This window comes from Hipposideros armiger, unplaced genomic scaffold, assembly GCF_001890085.2.
Source record: "Hipposideros armiger isolate ML-2016 unplaced genomic scaffold, ASM189008v1 scaffold_33, whole genome shotgun sequence".
Lineage (NCBI taxonomy): Eukaryota > Metazoa > Chordata > Mammalia > Chiroptera > Hipposideridae > Hipposideros > Hipposideros armiger.
Genome location: NW_017731383.1, coordinates 3,803,783 through 3,821,757, shown reverse-complemented (window position 1 = coordinate 3,821,757; position 17,975 = coordinate 3,803,783). Strand labels below are relative to the sequence as shown.

At 46.5% G+C, this 17,975-nt stretch overlaps 1 protein-coding gene across 4 annotated transcripts in view; it reads right to left on the bottom strand.

Moving 5' to 3' along the window:
- The window catches only part of DAGLB (diacylglycerol lipase beta), a 28,475-nt gene that overhangs the window by 3,760 nt on the left and 6,740 nt on the right, over positions 1-17,975 (bottom strand). The window contains exons 3-14 of one of the 4 annotated variants that reach the window (XM_019637500.1): positions 16,808-16,979; positions 15,561-15,819; positions 13,750-13,872; positions 12,825-12,952; positions 11,723-11,849; positions 9,721-9,804; positions 7,772-7,849; positions 4,659-4,739; positions 4,441-4,568; positions 2,049-2,117; positions 1,892-1,964; positions 47-297 (exon numbers count right to left, since the gene is read on the bottom strand). In XM_019637500.1, coding sequence (XP_019493045.1) covers positions 47-297; positions 1,892-1,964; positions 2,049-2,117; positions 4,441-4,568; positions 4,659-4,739; positions 7,772-7,849; positions 9,721-9,804; positions 11,723-11,849; positions 12,825-12,952; positions 13,750-13,872; positions 15,561-15,819; positions 16,808-16,979 — 1,573 coding nt within the window. The remainder of the gene's footprint in view (positions 1-46; positions 298-1,891; positions 1,965-2,048; positions 2,118-4,440; positions 4,569-4,658; positions 4,740-7,771; positions 7,850-9,720; positions 9,805-11,722; positions 11,850-12,824; positions 12,953-13,749; positions 13,873-15,560; positions 15,820-16,807; positions 16,980-17,975) is intronic. The other 3 variants (XM_019637502.1, XM_019637503.1, XM_019637504.1) reach the window with 3 other exon arrangements.

Sequence of the window (17,975 nt, the reverse complement as noted above, 5' to 3'; positions counted from 1 at the left end):
GGGGTGCATGGACTGAGCCATTCCGGCCCCTGCTGCCTGCACTCACCTCCCTGAAGTGCCCTCTTCCTCCAGGTGGATGATCCTGCCAGGCGGGTAGAGAGGTGGGTACTTGCTGGGGGACTCCAGCGGGGAGTCACTGGAGAAGCTGTATGCTGGGGACCCGTGTGTCAGCAGACTCTGCTCCCCAAGAAGAGGCTGTGTCAGGTCTCTCTGGTCGCCCCCATCCAGCTCTGTCGGAAAGTTATCGGGGTCCCCTCCAAACAGCTCATACCAGCATCCGTACAGCAGAATCTTGTACTGAGGGCGAGACACAAGAAGGCAGTGTGCTTGTTACGCAGAGGCTTTCACCGTCACCACAGACACCTTCTTGGACCCAGAGCTGGTGCCAGGTGACAGCAGCCCTGAGAATCGCACAAACGTCTACCTGGTTTATTTTACATGATGGATCTTAGGGGTATGGAGGTCAGTGGGCCTAAGCTCAGGTGTGTCGGGCAATCAATCCATCACACCAGAAGCAATGTTTAAAAACCAGATCATGCAGGGCCGGCCGAGTGGCGCGATGGTTAAAAACTCGCTTGGGACGCCAGAGGGCCCCGGTTCGGATCCCACATATGAGGGCCAGTGACACTGCCCTCCACAGCTAAGATGCTGAACAACAGCTCAACCTGGAGCTGGGCTGCCGAGAGTCGCCGGCGACGGCGTAGGCTGCAGCCCCTGTGGCAGTGGGTTGCCAGGGGCTACCGTGTGTAGCCAGCAGCCAGCGTGAGCGGCCAGCAGCCGCAGTGAGCGGCCGTCCAGAAGCCGGCGACTGATCTGCCTCGCCAGAGAAGAGCGCAATGATGGTGCCAACTTGGGCCAGTGAAGCAACGTCCTCCACAACTAGACTGAAGAACAAAAGGACAGCAACTTGTCTGTTCCCCTTCCCCCAATTCCCCAGCACTGTTCCCATCCTCCCAATTCCCCAATAAAAATCTTTAAAAAAACAAAACAAAACAAAACAAAAACAGATCATGCAGATATTGAGGGAAAATTACCCTAAATTCTTTTCAGTAATTCTGCAAACCAGTTTTACTCTTCCCTATAGACATTACATAGTTTTTAAAAACTGGATGGGGGAGTGGGTAGTTTATAAAGAGAAAGTTTACATTTTTAATATTTTTTCTAATAAAAACACAGGAAACAAAGGTTAAGAAGCAGAAATCATCTGTAATCCCATGATCTAAACAGAATTACATTTTGATGGGTTTTTTGGTCATATATCTCTTCGTTACCTCCCCTGCCTTACAGCGTGCCTAAGAATCATTTTTAAGCCTGTCTTTAAAAAAACAAACAAACAAACAAAAACTTAACAATACATCATGGCTATCTTTCTCTATTGGTAGATATAAATGTCACTGTTTTTAATGACTGCATAATATCCCACAGTATAGATATACCATTACCTCTTAAACTCTGTACTTGGCAGCCTCCTTTTCTAAGCTTTGGAACCAAAGACGACAGATACATACCATTGGTCACAAGACGCTAAGAGAAGTATGACAGAAAGCAATCACTTCCCTGGAACAGGGATGGTTCTATTATAGTGCTGGGTTGTCGGAAAAGTCATGACATATTTTTTCTGTTTTTCGTTGCAAAAATGCATGATGACTTTTTCGACAACCCAGTATTTTCTAATTATGGTATTACATGTGCTTGATTTAGCCATTTGCTTTCTTAGACATCATCTATAGAACAGCAGACAAAAGTCTGTACAGAGGGTAGAAAGAGCTTCCAGCAATGGGTCAAATGCCCTGGGCTAAGAGGCTTTGCATTTAAAAACCCCCTCTCAAGCCACTTACAGCCTCATTGGGGGGTGCAAATTCCTACAGACCTTCTGACGGGGCACAGTTACCTTGGGCTTATTACAATGAGCAATCACTCGCAAGATTCTCTTCTTCAAATCTTCCAAGGTGGTCACACTTAACCTGTTTAGCAAAAGATCAGATGGAGGCTCAGTACTTAGCCTGTTCAGCTACTCCAACCCCAGATGAAGCGTCCAGCAGACTCACCGGGGAATCACATCCTTGCCCAGGACAAGTGACACAGTGAAGTTCTTAGAGTATTCATAAAGAGATTTGCTGAAATTTCAAAAGAAGAAGTAGCTTAGTTTTATGATTATATTGCCCACAGAGGGCTTCAAAGAGAAATCAAGTGACTGCCAGGTCAGTGACAGGTCAGTTTTCATACCTTTGTTCTCTACCCCCTAAAGGGGAAGAGAAATAAAATGGAAGCTCCAATTAGAGCAACTCACCTGCTAGATTGTATGTAGTAAAGCCACAACATACAGCAACAGAGATGAACCACAGCTAAAATTCTAGCCAAATCAAGACCCGCAGACCAAGCAAGTACATACAGCCTGTGACCCAGCAACCCCACTGGGAGGAACCTGACAGACACTGGCAAAAATGTACAAAGACGGATGCAAAAGGCTACTCATTGCAGTTGTTACAAAGCAGAGGCTGGGAACAACTCCAGCATCCACCCAGAGAGCTGTGTTCAATTCATAAACGACAGCGCATCCACAGAGGGCCGAGGCCTTGGCACCTGTGAAAGCCCCAGGGTTATCTGTACTATTGTGATGTGACTGCAGAACCCACTATTCCAGTTAAACAACCAGACGCAGTACAGCAGGTACGGTACGCCACCTTACACTTAAGAAGAGGAGAGGGATACAAAGATGATGAGTCAAAATATTAAAAATGGCTCCGTCTGGGGATAGAGAAGACACGGGGAATGGGTAGAATGTGCATTTCCCTGAATGTACCTCACTTTGTAGAGTTGTCTTTGGAACCATGCCATTGCTTAATATAATTATGCAACAGAACTAAACCAAAATAACCAAAGCAATCCTTAAAGCTAAAAGCCAAATGAAACAAATGAACCTAATAACTCTAAGTGACTTCAAAATAATTGGCTGTACTTCCCTAGTAGCAATGTAACCTAAGAATAAAATAAACTGCAAAGAAATCTCTTAACTACTTGATGTAATATTGGTATTACCATTCTAAAACTATGAGCCATATATATATATATATATATATATATATATATATATATATATATATATATATATATATATATATATATTCTCACACGGGGGTGTGTGTACACGTGTGTATATAAAAGAAAGAAATGCAAATTGTAGGTTAATGTTGACAGAAACCAAGATTTTTATCATAGGAGATAAAAGATACAAAGAATTCTGCTAAAACCAAGTATATAATCAAATAATTTAAGTAAAAACCCTGATCTTTAAATTGGAAGTATCAAAATTAACTCGGAATATTTTTTTTTCTTTGGAATAACAAGCATTTCCTATCTCTTCCTACTGAAAAGGCCAAGAAACTGACTCAACCTGTGGTAACAAGCACCCCATGTGCCCAGCTTATGGTCTCTCAAAACCATTTCCCACTCAATACAGTGCTCCTTGGAGAAACGGTTGATGCCACATACAGAACAGGGCAAAAACCTGAGACTCGTTTGTATAAGAAAGCAGGGGACTACCAGACAGTATGTCACCATGAGAAGCCTAATTTGAAAAGGAGATTCCCACTGGCGAAAGATGGGACAGTGTGAACACCAGCACAACGGCAACTGAATGATACACAAAGATGTTTAAGGTCAGGAGTTTATAAGAACAGTTTACAATAGTAACTCCACCTCTGGAGACTGCTAGGAGACCTGTTCATTATTCTGAACATTGCTAAATAAGGGTAAAGATGCAAGCATTTAGGCATCTATCCTGCTTTTCCTCTGTAAACCATATCTCAGAGTAACCAAATACTTGAAGAGAAGTTCTTTATAATTTTTAACTAATAAATGTAGAACGGATGCTGGAAGTAGAATATCAACACTTTGCAACCTCTAATATTACCTGCTAACATCAGAGAGAGAGAGACAAGCTGATGTGATGCAACAGGAATTACATACCATTACCAAAATGTATGGTTAAAAAAATACACTTGGAATCTGATCAAGTCTTGACATAATTACCATTTTCAAGGATATACAAACCAAGGGGACAGAGGAACATGTAAAATGACATTGAGTATACAATAAACAAAGTCCAGAATGTGGATTCTCCAGAACAAATAACCTCGTTTCAGAAAGAAAGAGGGGAGGGAAAAATCTATACCTTAGAAGACTTACAAATTTCCCTTGTCCAATATGAGAATCTTGTTTGGATTTGAATTCAAACAAATCAACATTATATCATTTAGGAAATCAAAGCCATGGTCAGACAGACCTATGAAAGGCTATTCATTCTTTCTTCAACTAAATAGTAACTGAAAACAAACTTCTACTGAGGATGAAAAATTATAATTAAATTACAAATTAAAGATTCGTATTAACCATATGGTTTGTACGTAGCCCCCGGTAACACGCAAAACAAGGAAGTACCTCAGCAATCCCCTGGGTGGGGAGTAGGCGTAGCAGCGGACATGTGGGTGGGACTTTCTGAGCATGATGGACAGTAGGGCTGCAGCGCCTGCTCCCAGGCTGTGACCCACGATGACAAGCCGGTATTCCTAGGGGACAAAAGTAGAATGAGTAAAAAGTTAAAAGACCAAACAGCTCATGACAGAGAAAATGAAAGGAAAGAAAAATTAAAACCTCACAGGAGCAAGGCTGAAAGCTTGGCTCAAAATCCCATCGTTGATGAGTCGTCGGTACACGTATCTGGCAGCTTGAGAAATCCCCTAAAAACACAGACAAAGGAGGTGGTTAGTGATTGTCCGACAGGCGGGTTCCACCAGGACAGACAACAGGATTACACTGTACACTTATTTGTGACCCTGTCTCCCCACATAGGAGGTAAGCGTCTCAGGCAGTGGCCATGCCCACCACTTACTGCTGTATTCCTGGCATGCAGCAGGTGCTCAATAAATATTCCCATGAACCAATGGGTGGCATCAGGGACATCTTTCCATGTCAACAGATATTGCTACGGCGTTTTCTGTAGCTACACAGTGTTATGCCGTATGGACATAGCAACTTTTACTGCAGCGAAGTCCCTATGGTTGGTCAGATTTAGATTATAAATGACATTAAAACATAAAGTTCTGAATCAGTGACATTGATTAAGTATGCACTGTTCCTGCAAAGGCAAAACTTAGATGATCAGAAGTGAGGTACAGGGAGGTCAGGTTTTATTTAATTTCAAAAAATAAATAAAATGTAAAACTTCCTAATAAATGTATCTGTCACAGTTTCTTGAAAGTTAAGCAGTTCTAAAAGAGGAGCGACAGTCCTATCCAATATATTTTCGGAGTGCTCCCTACATGGCAAGACAAGACGGGCCTGGCCCCTGTGCTCATACAGCTTGTCCTCTAAAAGTTGGAGGAGGGATTCTAGCAGATAGGAGACTGCTTGATCATCTCTAAAGCTTTGATTCAGTCATTACTGCATCAGTAATTCTGTAAGTCTCTGAGTAGAGCGCTGAACCTGGCCTCACAGAAGAGAAACCAAGAGGCAGTTTGCAGGGTTTAACATTCTGTGTACAACTTGACAGAGCTTGTTGACAAACCACCAGTTTCCTTTACTACCCTGTAAGTATGCAATGCCGTCAACATCTTTCAACATTTATACCCAGTTCCGGGCAGTCAGAACCGAACAGAACCTGGACCACAACTGCTGCTGGGTGGAGTCTCCCTGGGACACACCTTTCAGACAAAATGCCAAGACAGTTTTCAGCTGCAGAGCTTTCAACTCCATTACTGTGGACAGCACCAGAGCCACGCCTGGTACAGTGGAAGCCAAGGGCAGAGACCAGATCATGCATGCCCTTAGGCCTTGAGCAGCTGTCTCCCTGGCTTGAGGGCAAGAGCTGTTACTGGATGAGGCAGTGCTGGAGGCAGCCTCGGCTGGTAAACAGGCCCAGGCGCAAGCGCCATAGCTGTGGTCACTCAGAGCCTTTACCTGCGGGCAAATCCCATAAGAACCAAACCACATAGCCAAGCCCATTCTATGGTTGTCTGGTTACGTGTCTCTATAATACGGTTTAAATTTTTGTTTATTCATACACACCCAATAACAGTTAAACAGGACTCTTTTGTGAATTGAGGCAGCTAAGGGTTAGAGGAAAAAATTCACATTCCTAGGCCTCTCAGGCTTTTTCTGGTGATAGACGAAAGCCTCCACTCTGCCTCATTACTGGAAATGGTCCAGGCAGGACACTGCGTTTCAGTCACCAACAGCTACACTTGCTTTAACACATATTTGCATAAAAATTAAGCATTCTATTTAAAAAATGATTACTACAGAATATATGCTTTGGTTTAAAAAAACCCCATGAGGTATATAAAAACAACACAGGCGCACTGCCCTGCATCCCTGACATCCTGATCGACACCTCCCCAAAGTAGCTGTGGGACCTCTGGGAATCGTCCGCTTTCCCTCAGACATCAGAATACTCCGCTATGCACCCTCATTAGTCATCAGGGACACGCACATCAAAACCCCCACGAGACACCACTTCCCCCACACCCACTCGGGGGTGGCACTAATAAAAAGAACAGAAAGTAAGTGTTGATGAGACTGTGGAGAAATGGGAACTCATAGATTGCTGGGGGAATGCCAAATGGTGCAGCTGTGCTGGAAAACAGTGTAGACGTTCCGTAAACAGTTAGACACAGAATGACCATAAGACCCAGCAGTCCCATTTCGGGGTCTATACCCGAGAGGAATGAAAGCAGGGACAGTATCTGCACATCCACACTCATAGCAATATTGTTCACAACAGCCAAAATGTGAGCAAACCCCAAATGTCCATCGTTGGACAAATGGATAAACCAAAAGGGTATATATACACAATGGGATATTACTCAGCCTTAAAAAGGAAGGAAATTCTAACACACGCTACAACATGGATGGACCTTGAAAACATGATGGTAAGTGAAATAAGCCAGTCATAAAAGGACAAATACCATACGATTCCTCTAATATGAGGTCCGGAGAATAACCAAGCTCAAGGCCGGTAGAACGGTGGTTAATGGGGGTTAGGGAAGAGGAGAGAGTATTCCATGATACAGGATGTATGTTGGCAATAATGAAAAAGTTTTGGTGTAGATACAGCGCATTCTGAATGTATTTAATGCCACTGAATTGTACACTTATAAAAGGTGAAAATGACAAATACTATGGTATGTGCATTTAAAACGTGAAAAAAGCCAACAGCTCTTGGGCAGGCCATGCTCCCTCCCTCAGGGGAGCTCACACAGGCCACCCCGTGGCCCAGCAACAGTGACACAAGGACTGGAGTGTTGCCAACAGCTGCAAAGGGGAATGACACGCAGGAAAGGGCTCCCAGTGTCTGCCTCTCACAGGGGGAATGGGGGGGGGGGCACCTGGCGGGAGGTCTAGTTTGCTCTGTATTGAAACTTAAGTTATTTTTTTTACCATGAGAATGTACTACTTTAGTTACAAGGGAAGAAAAACGTTTGGTTGGGGTTCAAATCCGACTTGGACACTTATTTCAAGAACTGTGTGGCTTCTGGGAAGTCACTTGACTGCTCTAAACCTGCTTCTCTCTCTTAAAAAAATGAAGACCACCACCACCTCATAGGGCTGTCGTGAGACTGCGCTGTAAGAATAAATGCATCTCTGCACAGCACCTGGTGTATAGTAGTTATTTGTTTATGGCTTGAATTAACATGAGAGATTCAGGGTGGGGAAAATTCTGACCCCTTTCAGTTTCTCCTTCACAGAACCTTCCAGACCCCAGGGCTTCTACCTTATGTGCCGAACAGTCTTGCACCTCACACTCTAAGTCCAGGGTCTCGCTCTCCGCTGACAGGTCCGTAAGGATGTCCTACAAAGGTGCATTGAGGAAGAGGCATCAGCTGGGGTGAGTCGTGCACTGTCTGGGGGCACCGTCTCCTGGGTCAGACTGTTGAGACCTGAACCCATAAAGCCTAAATTCAGGAGAGAAACCCAGGTGGCCAGATAGCTCCTGACCTGCAGCACACCCAGCTGTGGGCCAGGCATGAACAACAGGGAGGGGGACCTGGGACTGGGACACGTCTAAGACACACCCTCTGCTCTCCCTCCCCGCACACAAAGCAACTGTGAGCCTGTATGAGGGCTCAGTCAACAGCTCGCTGAAAGAAGGGGGGGTTAAAGAGACACATCAGAAGGAGCAGGGGCCTTCCTGGAGGAGGTGGCACGCGATCCAGACCTGAAGGAAAAGCTCGCTTTCAGAAAGCAGAGGACAGGCAGGCATCCTCACTCAAGGGCATGGCAGGACCCGAGGCAGAGGCACCTGCGCAGGAAGTAGGCAGTGAGCCGCTCAGCAATGGGCGCATGAAGGGGATACGGGCAGAGGGGCTGCCTGAAAGAGGCTGGTGTGTCCCTAGGACCCCGTGAGCCTGGCTCACTGTGGGAGGGGCTCCTCGTCTACACTCTTCACAAAGCCCCACAGGTGCGCTTCCAGGGCTGGAAACCACTGGCCCCGTGCCCAGTGCTGACTGGGAACTGGAAAGGCAGGGTGCGGTCAGGTCATAAAGCGCCAGCAGAGCTGTGATAAGAACCCTGAACTTTGTGTTCAAGCGGTGGGAAGTCCCAGAGGTTTCTGAGAAGGAGTGGTAAGATGTGACCCACGTTCTAACAGAGTATCTGTGAACAGTACTCAGGACAGATTGGGAAGGTGAGACTAGAGACAGGGACCAAGGTAGGAAAGTTTGACTGGCTCAGGTACACAGAACTGGGTCCAGAACGAGGGCTGTGGCACTGGCAACGGGGAGGAGTCAGCCAGAGACAGGCCCAGGCAGGACTCCACACACGACAGCTGGGTAACACGTGAGGAGACACTGAAGACCACTTGGCCCTCTTTCAGTGGGCAGTGGGGGAACACTGCAGTATTACTAGAAATGGGGGTGAGGGCTCTGCTTTCCTCAGTGCCTCTGGGCAGACGGAGGTGGCTCTTTAGGATGCCCATGGGGTCTTAGCCACCAACCAGAGCTGCAAGCCTGCCCCACAGAGCCGGTCAGAGTGCGCAGAGGACGGTGGAGGCTCGAGCTTTGGAGAGTCATTACATTTTCTGGGTTAGCAGAGAAATAAGAACCAGAGACGGAGGAGCAGCCCAGAAGAGACCAGAGAGCCTGACGCAGAAACCGACAGAGGAAAGTTGTCCAGCATCTCCACAGGGCGGAGAAACTAGGCGTGAGCGGGTGGGACAGAGGTTCCTGAGCTGGGGAAAGGGAATGGCCGTTCTCACAGCATCCAAAGGGCAGGTCCTTGGGCACCAGCAGGAGCACTGGGCTGGCTGAGGTCCCGAACGGGAACTCAGGAACTTGAGGTAGAGCTGACAACATGGGACTTTTGACAGCACTACCTAACTTACTGTCCCCTTCTGGCTCTGGGTGTAGAATTTCGAGGGGAAGGTCACCTAAGCTGGAGGCCTGGCCAGGCTCATTGGTGAGTTGAGTGGGCATCCCTGGGCAGGGGTGCGCACACTGCTGGCCTATCTGTTTCTGAGATTTCTCAATTAAAAGGAAACGACTTCATCTGTTTTTTCAAGGAGAATATTTCACAACCCTGGATTCGCTTCCTCATCCTCCGTCCTGGTATTTTCCTGTGTCTGACGCGGGACCTCATGACTGCTTTCGTTCAGTTCCGGCAGAGTACCCACGGCCTGCTGACTGGCAGCCCCTGTACCCAGGCCGACCATGGCAGGCCCCTTACCTGCAGAGACATGGTCCCTCTCACAGCCACCACGACAGATTCTTTCCTGTGATCCAGAGCCACTAAAAAGGGAAGCTCATACACCTGCGGGAGAGAGGAATACGCACGAGGCCTGAGTAACGAGCACAGTACTGATTCAGTGGGGCCGGCTCAGTATCTGACAGGACAGCAATGAAAACCTGGTTCCCGGACAGGGGAAGAAAGGAGCACACGGACCAGCCTCTCTCCCTCACCCGGCAGTATGACTACTCTGACACGCTATAAATCAGGGCTTTCATACAAAATGCATTCATTCATATGAACCCCTCACATCACATCACATCTACACTGTTGTACGGGCACTACAGGTGAACTTGACCTCCTTCATCTCAGTCCCAGCACCAGTAGGAAGTCCATGGATAAACCGAGTTCTGTGGCCACGAACTAAAAGTCATGGCTCCGTGCCACAACAGGCAGGTGCTGTTCACCAGCGGCTCTCTTCAGGTTACTGCCACCCTGTTACCTTGGGCAGGTGGGGCCATCTCAGCGGGCAAGACCAGAGCCCGTACTTGGTGTGTGAGCAGGGTACAAGGCTCTGGGCCCTGTAAGCACCCACTTTCCTTCAGAACCAACCACAGGTGACGCTGTAACTCTGGGCTCCTGACTTCAGAGCCAGTCCAGAAAGAACACAGAGGGTGCGCTGTTAGGCAGACCTGGGTCAGAAGCTCCACTCTGCCCCTTCCTGCCCCGTGAGCACAAGCAAATGTTTTCTGTTCTCCTACAGTCTGTTTCCTCATCTTCATGGATATAATGGCAGCCAACCCCGCTGGCTGGAGCACAGACAAAAATCACCTGGCCTGTGGAAGGCCCCTGACCAACGGCAGCCAACGCGATGGCAGCCACTTGTTTACAGTGAGCAGTTGTGTATTTGGAGCACACGGGAAAGAAATGACTGCCAACCTCATGTCCCTGGTTTCCACAGGACAGGACCATGTTGACATTGTGTGAAGGCTCCTTGGAAAAAGCTCACAGAACAGTCACAAACCTTTTGAAAAACTGTCTTCTTTGAAACACTGCAGTTCTTTCTGTCCTTACCACTCAGTGTAAGGGCAGTGGAGAGCTGCACAGCACACACACTGAGGGTATTCAAACAACACTCACGCCTGGTCTCCACCAGTCACTGGGATGGCGTGTGAGCGGGGCACTGGGCTTCTGTAACCTTCCCAGGTGATTCTGGGAGCCACTGGGCTGGAGAGCAATACGCTCACCAGTGGTCCCCACGTCATCTGCACACTAGAAGCACTTGGGGGACTCCTGAGCTGGGGTCCCCTGGCCAGAGATTCTGATTTAACTGACCCAGGATGTGGCTTGGACTTCCAGAGATCTCAAAGCTCCCTGGGAGAGTCCATTCGGCAGCAAATTTGAGAACAAGTGCAATGAACCAGCAGCCTGTCACTTCTGGCACCTGAGAATCACCCGAGGAGCTGCGAAGCCACACCAAAGACGATCGAAGAAGCCAGACAGGGCTGGCTTCTGTAGAGCCACCAACTCCTCAGGGACTCTGATGCCTTCCAGAGTGTGAGACCCACTGCACTGCACTACGGTGGATGGAGTTCATACCCAGGAACCAGCGTTAATGAACTCCAGACACCTGTGTGGGACTGAAACCAAATGCAACTCACTGCTCTTCAATAAAATATGAACTCATGTCAAAACACAGTACAGAAGCTCTGATGAAGACTTCTGGCTTCATCTTATGGTAAACCTGTGTGGGCTTCCAGGGGGTTTGAAAAGCCCCTGGAAGGCGAGACAGAGAGACAGAGAAAGAGACAGAGACAGAGAGATGGAGAGAGACGGAGAGACGGAGAGACGGAGAGAGGGAGAGAGAGAGAGAGAGAGAGAGAGAGAGAGAGAGAGACGGAGAGAGTGTACACACATTTTTCTGGGGGAATAATTGATAACTTCCATTAGGATCCCAAAGGGCTCCAGGACCCCAAAGCGGCGAGCACCCATTGCATTCTACCTTGTCATGGAAGCTTATGTGAACAAAGTCCCCGTACTGCAGCCCTGTCGTTTGCAGGATGGAGCCAAAGTGACAGTTGAGCTGATCACCTCCAACCAAGTCATAGTCGGCCGTCCTGCTTCTGCAACTAAAAATGGGACAACCTCAGCCACCTACCAAGAAAGAGCAAACCCACTGTCCTATTTTCCCAGCAAACCTCAATGAAGACTACAGTTTACAACTCTTAGGACTTAGTCTGGCTAACATATAATGGCTTTGAAAAGACAACGTATTTCTGGGCATGCTTCTTACTAGTGTGCTGACTTCTGGAATCATCTTAATGCTTTGCATATTCCAAAAATGAATTAAATCAACAACGATGGAGACCCTTTAATCACCAGCAATGGGACAAACTGGCATCATGTGTCTCCCATTATGACGAATCCAGGACACAAGGTTCCTGACAGAGCATTCCTGCCAGAAATGTACAACCTGAATCTAATCATGAAGAAGCCATCAGACAAATGCCAACTGAGGGCCATTCTACAAAATATCTGGATTGTCCTTTTCAAAATGTCAATATCACGAAAGATAAAAAGTGAGAAACTGTTCCAAACTGAAGGAGACTAAGGAGACATGACAACTAAATGCAACACATAATCCCGGACTGGAGGAAAAACTGTATAAAAATATTATTGGGACGATTGGAAAAATTTGCACACAAGTTGTAAATTAGCTAATGGTTAATGATAAATATCCTGAATTTTATAATTGTACTATAGTTTTGTAAAAGAATGTCCTATTCTTAAGAAATACAGGCTGAAGTAATTAGAGCTAAAGGGGCAAGACATCTGCAACTAAATCTCATGTTTCAGGGGACAAAATATGTGTAATATATACAGGGAGTGATACAGCACATGTGACAAAAATGAGTCACAACTGGTGACTCTAGATAAAGGCTGTATGGGCGCTCTTAGCACTGCTCTTGCAGTTTTTGAAATATTTCAAAATAGAAAGTTTTTTTTTAACAAGGGAAATAGGATTATTTTTAGAAAATAAAGTATGGGCACCACAGCAGGAGACATCTAAAGGAAGGCAGAGGCCCCGGCTCCTGCAGACCTACCAGTCGCCACCAATCCTGCACAGCCCTGTGAACGGGTTCCGGTAAATGTAGAGAGGCCACCCATAGGCAGCTGCGGCAAACTGCATATAATGATGGCAGTTTTCTAATTCTGCATCCAAATCAGCTTCCTGCAGGAGAAAAACAGTCAGGGGAAGCCATTAAGGGGAGGCTCTACACTAAGACCTTAAACCTGAACTCAAATTCCTGCTTGTTCCCTTTCTGTCCTCGCTGAACACACCTCGCAGAGGACCTCCAAAGGAAAGTCCTCTATGGAAGGACTGGTCCTCCAACACAGATGGAGACGGACCCCTGACTTTACAGGAATGCAGCAAGCACAGTGGAAGTCAGCAGCAAAAACCGCTGATGACTTTTCTGGCTCCAGGGGAAGTGAACCAGTGACTTCCTGCCCGATGCACGGGAAGGTCAGCCGACTGCCACGCCACTGGCAACAGGTGAGCAGTGGAAAACTCTATGATTGAACAGGTGCAGAGAAATACATGTGTCTACGTGAACTACTCTTTCAACAGCATAAAAATCTCTGGCAGGAAAACTATCATGAAGCACAGCTGAACTGCTTCTGCTCCCTAGGCCCAGAGAAGAGAGCACACACGTTACCCTGGGAAAATCAGGTACCACCCCAGAAGGAACTATTGATTCATGGCCACTTTCCTAAAAGAGAATGCTTTAAATTTTAAAAATACTCTGGTTGGCAAACTGGCCAGGAATGGGCACACTCTACTTGAACTCCAGTTTGAGAGGAGCTGCCCCACCTCACAGGTGACAAACCACAACGAGCAGAAGCCACAAGTCTGATTCCAAACCAACTCCTGAACTGCTGCTAGCTAGTTTTGTTTTGTTTGGCTTTAAGACTCACAAATGGGTATAAATGTCAAAACTGTACAACCCAACAGAAACATGGGCTTACCTGGGAGGACCCTGGAGAATGGCTGATCCGCTCCTCAGGCTCCTGGTTATTCCTGATACTGTCCTGCTGCTGATGGAGAAGGGTGAGGCCTGCCGCAATGTCACTGGGCACCAGGTCTGTGTCCTGGAGGGGAATCACAGCGGCTTGTCAGAAATCTCAGCAGGAATTGCCCATGAATTCCTTAAAATCAGTTTTATACAGTTCACACGCACATACACACATACACCCACGTGCATACAAACACACGCAGATACAGTTATATGTAAAAAGGTGTTTTAAAAAGTACTTTCCTTTCGGGACTCCTATATGTGAGCTTAACGTTTTTCACTATCCTGCCATCGGACAAATCCACTGAAGGACATAAAAATACTGTTGATATTCCTCTTCAAATTTTACTTCAAGTGACAGCTACTTTTAATCTAGTTCCCATTTTTTGTAAAGTGGGGGAGTAAATGAGTAAATTTGACACTTTTGCCAATTTAGTGCACGTTTATACTCTCGCTGCCCAAGGTGCTGTGAAGGTTTGGTCAAAAGGTTCGTGGTAGAGATTTATGAGACTGAACTTATATTCACTGAGTATAGCGAGCCTCAAAAAGAACCTTGAACTGGCTCAGTTGGTTAAGAGCTCGCTCAAGAGTTTGAGCTCTGAGCAACAGCGGTTCGAGTCAGCCCGAGCTGAGCAGCCGTGAGCTGCCAACAGNTCTGAGCAACAGCGGTTCGAGTCAGCCCGAGCTGAGCAGCCGTGAGCTGCCAACAGGTGGCGGGATGGCTCAGCAAAAAAAAAAAAAAAAAGAACCTTGAACTGGGAAGGCAACAGAGTGAGTCTCTGAGCCTAACCTTACGCTTCTCTCCTAGGAGGGCTGGGGAGCAGGGAGGGCCCCTCAACCATACCCAGCACTCCTGGTCCATAGAAAGAGCCAGGTACTGGCCACTGGGCCACTGAGCCATGAGTTCTGCCTATGACACAGGTTAAGTCATCCTGTAGAGAAGAGCCAGATCCTCTTCCTTCTTCCAACTATCTTAAGACGAGGCTGAAGCACTCCTATAAAACTATTTAGGGGGACACGCCAATCCCTACATGGAGGCTGCTGTTAGGCTACAGGGCCAGCCCTGGACGGTACAGTCAGACTACTCAGGCGAGACACAGACCACAGGTGCAGAGGACGTCCAGAGAATTCCTCCCCCTTACTTGGTCTCAATATTGGTCACAGTAAGTTTATCAGAGGACATTAATGAAAAGACACGTTAAATGTGAAAGAAAAATGAGTATTTCCAAATCACTGACGAAACCACTCTAGAATGATGACACCCTTCTGCATTGCAATAATCTAGTCAAACTTCCCTCCAAAAGCAGAATAATCTATTATTTCTACCGTGCTATAAAGTAGTAAGAAACCAAGGTCTGATAATGTCTTGAATGCATGACTTTCCCTGTTTCTGCTGAGTACCAGCTGGATGGAGGACATGAAAACACAAATTATTCCCAAAATGTACAGGTTCCTTAAAAACTTATTCCATTCATTAAAAACAAATTCAAAATCGTGACAGTGACTTGCACAAGTGTCAGCACCAAGATGTGCTGACCAGAGGCAGGGTCTGCAAACGCAGGGCCCTGGTTGAGGCTCCCCAGAACAGGCTTGTTTGTCCCAGGGGGCATCTCCCCCACCCCGCCACACCCACAGACTACAAATTCTCAGGAGCTATTTTATGTGAACTGGGGGACGGGCTCAAAATGCAGAGTACTCATCTTAATGTAAGAAGCATTTACTTAAAACACAAGAAAGAGACGAAACCAGACCCCGTCAGCTTACTGAAAAGTAGGTTGAGAAAAGCTCTGCCATACTCGAAAAAGCAACTCGAGTGTGGTCGTCTTTCCCAATGCAACAGCACAAGAACTTAATTCTGGTTTCCCACACGCTTGTAGCTGCTGTCTTGAGGCCATTAAGTAACTGACTCGACTCTTGACTGTCCAGGTGGTTGGGAGCAGCAGAGGAATACGGAGCCATTTTCCCCCCCAGGGGGTCAAAGACAATGACAATGGTAACCACAGTGGAGACGATGATAATCCAACTGCAAAACAGAAAGGAAAAGGCTCAAGAGCTGTGGGTCCTCCATGCAGAGACAGGAGCCCAAAGCTCCCTCCTGTGGTTTCAGTTTTTGCATCTGTACAACTATGGCTCAGTTACCAAGGAAGATGTGACTCTTCCAGAAGCTGAATAAGACAAGCAACTTGTTTCTTCTGGAAAGTTCCTTATAAGCTCATGGCTAACCCAGGCCCCACAAAGATCAGAGCCCTAAAAGTAAAGATCACAAAAGAGAAAAGGAGCTGTCTGGAGGGTAGAGTTGCAGCCTGGGCAAGGAGGCAGCTGGAACGTGTTCTCCACAGCCCCCCGACCATGACCCAGGCCCTTACTCCTCAGTGCTTCAGGGTTCCTCTCAGTAAAACCACAAGAATGTTGCCATATTGCGAGACACTCTGATAGGTCTTCCAGTCATACATTTAAATGATTCTAGCTTGTCCGCGATGTGCAAGGCTCTGAGGGTTCCTGCCCACGTGCTACTGGGAGACGAGTCTCTGTGAGGGAGGGATTCTGCTGTGAGACTCAGGAAAGGCACCATCAGCACAATTCCCTTCTTTATAACACAAGGGGATGTATGTAGAAAATGTCAAGTTTTTAGCCTGAAACTGCAAGTCTTATGCTAGTGCGTTATTCTCTGTTGCCATTCCTGACACTGTGATTCTTCTCATCCTACCATTAGTACGTACCCTTGTTTTGGTTTTTTTCCTTTTTATAAGAGAAGGGAGGGAATACAGAAAAATGAGAAGCAGTAAGAAAGAAAACTACATCAATAAATGCATAATGGAAGATGAATTATTTCTCATATATAGATGGGTGCCTCTAAATTTTTATGATTTACTCAAAAAGGTCCAATTTCTAACCATTTTAGGAAGGCTGCATGACGTTGGGCTACCTGTAGCTAATCAGAAAGGTTTGTTTACCTACATCTCAAATGCATTTGGGACAAGAAACCCAAAGAAATGACGGGAAAACCTCACCTGACAATGACGGTTGCAATGATGCCATTCACAACTGCCTTGTCACAGTGAACACTGTGTGCTATCCAGGAGGCCCCCAGAGAAGCCCAGACCATCTCTGGCAGAAAGAGAGCTAGGCGGATGTAAAGCAGTTTAGCCATAGATTTCCGTGGTCCGGGATTACAAATGGTTCCTGAAATACAGAAAATATTCCAATTGGTCACTTACACCCTCAGAGATGACGAGTTTCCTTTCTACAAAAATACAGCTATTAGAGCATATACTGGTACTGTATGAACAACATCTGACTTTTTCTACTTGTAATTGACAATCAATGCCTAAGTTTGAGAGCAAGTGACAAAGTAAGGGATGGGAAACATGACCAAAAGCCTCAGATTCATTTCTTAGACTTACCAGGGTTTAAAAACACTTCGGGGCTCTAACTAGGGTGACCATATAATCATTGTCCAAATCAGGATACTTTTGAGAGCAAATGAAAGCACTATTAAAAATTATGCTGGCCAGCGTGAGCGGCCGGCAGCTGGCATGAGCTGCCATGAGTCGCTGTGAGCGGCTGTCCAGTGGCGACTGATTGCCTCACCCGGGAAGAGTGCAGTGATGGTGCCAACGTGGGCCAGTGAAGCAACATCCTCCACAACTAGACTGAAGAACAAAAGGACAGCAACTTGTCTGTTCCCCTTCCCCGATTCCCCAACGCTGTTCCCCTTCCCCAATTCCCCAATAAAATCTTTAAAAAAATTGTTTTTTTAAATGCTGGGACAACCAGCATAAAACAAAGCTGTCCCAGACAAATAGAGGTAAACTGTCAGTCCCCCCAGTTCTAACCAGCCAAGAAAATAAGCTCCACCTTCTCTCTGCATCCTCCATCCCTGCAGGCACCTCCAAAACACTTTATACCCATTATTCTTTAATCCTCAGAATGACCGTGAGATAGTCTGTCACCATCTCATCTTACAAATGAGGAACCTGAGGCTCAGAGAGCTCAGTAACTACTTTCTAAAATATCATCCAGGTTTGCAGGACCCTGGCTCTGCCTCAGCAATGCCCCCACAGTCCTCACTTTGGGAAAGGGAACAATTCTGATTTTGAGACCATTTAAAGCAGCCTAACATTTTAGACACAACATTTTTACTGTATTTGTAAAACAAATCCAAGTATCAATAGAGGT